Genomic DNA, 4,640 nt, shown 5'->3' with positions numbered 1-4,640 from the left:
CAAAAAAAGAAAAATGTATAAATGATCTTTGTGTCAATTCATTTTTTTTTTTTTAGATTCCTTCTTAGTGATGAGGTCTCAGTCTGTAACTAGAATGGTAGGAAGGTTGGTGGGCTTGGTACTGAGCCTTTCCCTCGTAGGTGACCTCGGCCACGTAACCTGAGTCGCCGTCCACGTGGTAGGTGACCTGCAGGCGACCGTCGGGAAGCTGCACGTAGTAGGATCCCTGTGTGTATCCCTTAACCGTTCTTTGGCAGTCATTACGTGAACTTCATTTCGTTCTTTTGCTTCTTCTGACGTCATTTCCTCGTTAGTCATTGTAAAGGATCATACATACACATATATGTTTTTCAAGTTTTTTTTTTCTTTTAAATAACATACTGTATCTATATGAGGAGTTTCTTTTAAATAAAATCGTATGTATCAGTACATATTTATTTTATGATAGGCAGTTACAAAACGAGTAAATATGCTTTATATGTTTTACAAACTAGCTATTCAGTTATGTCTTGCCCTGTAAGAAGGAGTAGGTCTGTACGAAGGTGTAGGATGGTATGAAGGGGTGGTGTGGTATGAAGGGGTAGGCTGGTATGCAGGTGTAGGATGGTAGGAAGGTTGGTGGGCTTGGTATTGAGCCTGTCCCTCGTAGGTGACCTCGGCTACGTAGCCTGAGTCGCCGTCCACGTGGTAGGTGACCTTCTGCAGGCGACCGTCGGGAAGCTGCACGTAGTAGGATCCCTGTGTGTTGTAGCCGTCGCGGGACTCCTGGTGGCCGTAGTCGTTGGCGGAGTAGTCGTCCTTCACGACCCAATCGAAGTTATACTGAGCTGGAGACTGATATGGAAAGCCAATATAACTATGATCATCAGGAAATCTTTGGGTGAAGATAACTGCATTAATAATATTTTTAAAAGATGGTTTTAAAATCACAAAGAAAATTGATTTTCAAGAGCAAAGAAAATGATTCTCGAAAAATATATAGAATACATCTATGCCAGTTACCTGGTAAGAGGGAGGAGGAGAGTATCCATAAGGAGGCTGTGACGGAACGGCCAGAGAGGCAGCTGTCAGACCCAACACGACACTCAACTGGAACACCAGAAAAAAAGGTAATTCATAGTTAACAATCTTTTTGTTCTGTGGTAACGAGATGAAGTGGACAACCATTTTTATTACCAAAACGTTTTTTGTTGTTGTTTTTTTCTCACCGTAAGAAACTGTTTGCTGATTTTGCTTGATATGAAAGCATTCTCATTCCTGTGTCTTATATACTTCGAGAGACGTAGGCGTGGCTCCATTTGACCTTGAGGAGCAACATATAGCCACGCCCACTTTTGCCGCTTACTAGATCCTGGTCGCATGAATGGAAAAGCTGGGAGAGAAAATATTACGTAGCCCAGTGACGGTTCCAGGATATTTAACCTATTCTTTTCGTATTCGGGGGGTTACTTTTCAAGCATTTTGAAGCAAAGTGTGGTACTTTTATGATGATTAATTCATTACGTATGACAGTTTGAATATCTAGGAGTCTATAGACACATAACATACATAATTCATGATTGTGTATGATGGCATACACACCTATGCAGTATGTGTATATATGAATGAATATATAGAAAGTATTATGTGTGTATGCACAATACATTCGTATATATATATAGATAGATAGATAGATAGATAGAGTAGATAGATAGATAGATAGATAGATAGATAGATAGATAGATAAATAGATAGATAGATAGATACAGTACATGTATTCCTGTTAAATAAAATGCAAGGATATATATATATATATAAATATATATATATATATATATATATATATATATATATATATATATATATATAAACTATATAGTATTTTTAAACAGTGTTTGTATTACGGTACGGGACGGAATACGTCACGGTTGGTATAGTACAGTAAAGGTATGGAAAATGAGCAAAATTCCGTTCTGTGCTGTATCTTAGGCTAAAGAATACGACTGTAGAGTATATATTTATTTGGTGTCTATGATGGTGTATGTGCAATATATATATATATATATATATATATATATATATATATATATATCTATATATATATATATATGTATGTATGTACATATATACATGTATACAATATATATATGAACAATACACAGCCATGCACACACTTTCTCTCTCTCTCTCTACTATATATTTATATATATGTGTGTGTGTGTATGCCGTATACAGTATGTATATGAATATTACATATGAATATATAAGGCCCACATACATATATATATACGCTCCACACATAATATATATGAATATTACATACACAAAGACACACACATATATAGAGAATTGATTATGGCACGACGAAGGATGACACAGCACAGAATCAGAATCGACGCCTCTACATTCCCAGGTATCCTCCCTTGCGCCAACGTTGAACCGTGCAACTGGTGCCCCTCCCCATGACTGGCCCATGGAGGCAGATCCAGCATCCCCGGGCCTCAGCGAAGATGAACGCACCCCCCGTGACTAAGTGTGCGAGCGGAAGTTGTGGCGATCGCAAAGCACTGAAAAGCACTGTTTCTGTACTCGTCTGCTTTCTTCATAATCCACTCTTGATTTTGCCGTAAGTTCACTGTATCCTTTAACCGTTCTTTGACAGTGATTTTGTAAACACGATTTGTTTCCTTTGCATTTCTGAACATTATTTCCTCGTTAGTCTTTGTAAGGGATCATACATACATACACACACATATGTTTTTCAGGCATCTTTGTTTTTTTATTTTAAGTAATATAATGTATCTGTGAGGAAGTATTTTAAATTATAATTGTATGTATCAATATATATTTATTCTATAATAAGCAGTTACCAAAATAGTAAATATGGATACGAGTTCTGTCTGTTTACAAATTAGCATTTCAGTGATGAGGACTCGGTCTGTAAGATGGAGTAGGTCTGTACGAAGGTGTAGGATGGTATGAAGGGGTGGTGTGGTATGAAGGGGTAGTCTGGTATGAAGGGGTGGTGTGGTATGAAGGGGTAGTCTGGTATGCAGGTGAAGGACGGTAGGCAGGTGTAGGATGGTAGGAAGGTTGGTGGGCTTGGTATTGAGCCTGTCCCTCGTAGGTGACCTCAGCCACGTAGCCTGAGTCGCCGTCCACGTGGTAGGTGACCTTCTGCAGGCGACCGTCAGGAAGCTGCACGTAGTAGGATCCCTGTGTGTTGTAGCCGTCGCGGGACTCCTGGTGGCCGTAGTCGTTGGCGGAGTAGTCGTCCTTCACGACCCAATCGAAGTTATACTGAGCTGGAGACTGATATGGAAAGGCAACATAAATCAAAATCAGAAATCATTGGATGGAGATAACTACATTAATAATGATAATTCAAAAACTAATTTTAAAATGTCAAAGAAATTGGTTTTCAAGAGCAAAGTAAACGATGTTCAAAATACATATAAAATATATCTATGCCAGTTACCTGTAGGAGGGAGGAGGAGAGTATCCGTAGGGAGGCTGTGACGGAGCGGCCAGAGAGGCAGCTGTCAGACCCAACACGGCGCTCAACTGGAACGCCAAAAAATATAGTTAACAAAGATTTTTTTTGTAATTTGATAACAAGATGAAGTGGACAACGATCTGTATTGCCAAAACGCTCTTTTTCTCTCACCGTAAGAAACATGTTTGCTGATTTTGCTTGATTAAGCACTCACATTCCTGTGTCTTATATACTTCGAGAAACGTAGGCGCGGTTTCATTTGGCCTTGAGGATCACATAGCCACGCCTACGTTTGCCACTTAGTAGATCCTGATCGTATGAATGGAAACGACAGGGAGAAAATATTGCAAATATTGCGTAGCTCAGTGACGTTTCCAGAATGTTTGACCGAATTTTTTTTTCAGTCAGGTGGCAGTTTTCAAGCATTTTAAAGCGAAGTATGGTACTTTTCTGATGATTAATTCAGTACACATGACAATTGAAATATCCAGGAGTCTTACCCATTTTCCACCACAGACCCCCCCCCATTAAAATCCTAGTTACACCCATATTACACGTCAATACGAATTTGATAAAGTACACCGAGTATTTACATCGTATCAATATCTACATTTCCATTCGAGTATTTCTCTGGAGTCAGTTCTCTATAAAAGCAGGAAGCGTCGTATCACTTTCATCCATACAATTCGACATGTGTTGCCGCTGCACAGGTATGGGAAATGAGCAAAATTCCGTTCTGTACTGTATCTCAGGCCAAAGTATACGACCATAAAAGGATTGGGTCTTTGCGGCCATAGTGAGTGCATTAGCAGATAATTATTCATTTAGTATCTTACTGTATCATATACATGCATAAAGTATGTATTAATTTGTATATCTAGCATGGTATATGTACACACACACACACACACACACACACACACACACACACACACATATATATATATATATATATATATATATATATATATATATATATATATATATATATATATATATAGATATATATATATATATATATGTATATATATACATATATATTATATATATATATATATATATATATATATATGTATATATATAATATATATATATATATATATATATATATATATATTAATATAATATATGAAAGATGGAATAATGCAATGCCGGATTGAAAAAA

At 37.4% G+C, this 4,640-nt stretch overlaps 1 protein-coding gene across 1 annotated transcript; it reads right to left on the bottom strand.

The window, feature by feature from the left end:
• Nucleotides 1-421: 421 nt before the first annotated feature.
• Nucleotides 422-3,664, bottom strand: LOC119596558 (cuticle protein 8-like). Its single transcript, XM_037945858.1, has 3 exons — nucleotides 3,647-3,664; nucleotides 1,003-1,089; nucleotides 422-834 (listed from the first exon to the last, which is right to left on the bottom strand). Exons 1-3 carry the CDS (start codon nucleotides 3,656-3,658, stop codon nucleotides 499-501), a joined length of 435 nt encoding a protein of 144 aa, XP_037801786.1. The 5' UTR covers nucleotides 3,659-3,664; the 3' UTR covers nucleotides 422-498.
• Between the last annotated feature and the right edge of the window lie 976 nt (nucleotides 3,665-4,640).

This window comes from Penaeus monodon, chromosome 38, assembly GCF_015228065.2.
Source record: "Penaeus monodon isolate SGIC_2016 chromosome 38, NSTDA_Pmon_1, whole genome shotgun sequence".
In the NCBI taxonomy this organism is placed as follows: Eukaryota; Metazoa; Arthropoda; class Malacostraca; order Decapoda; family Penaeidae; genus Penaeus; species Penaeus monodon.
The sequence above is the reverse complement of the archived record's forward strand: the minus strand, read 5'-3'. Positions and strand labels throughout refer to the sequence as shown.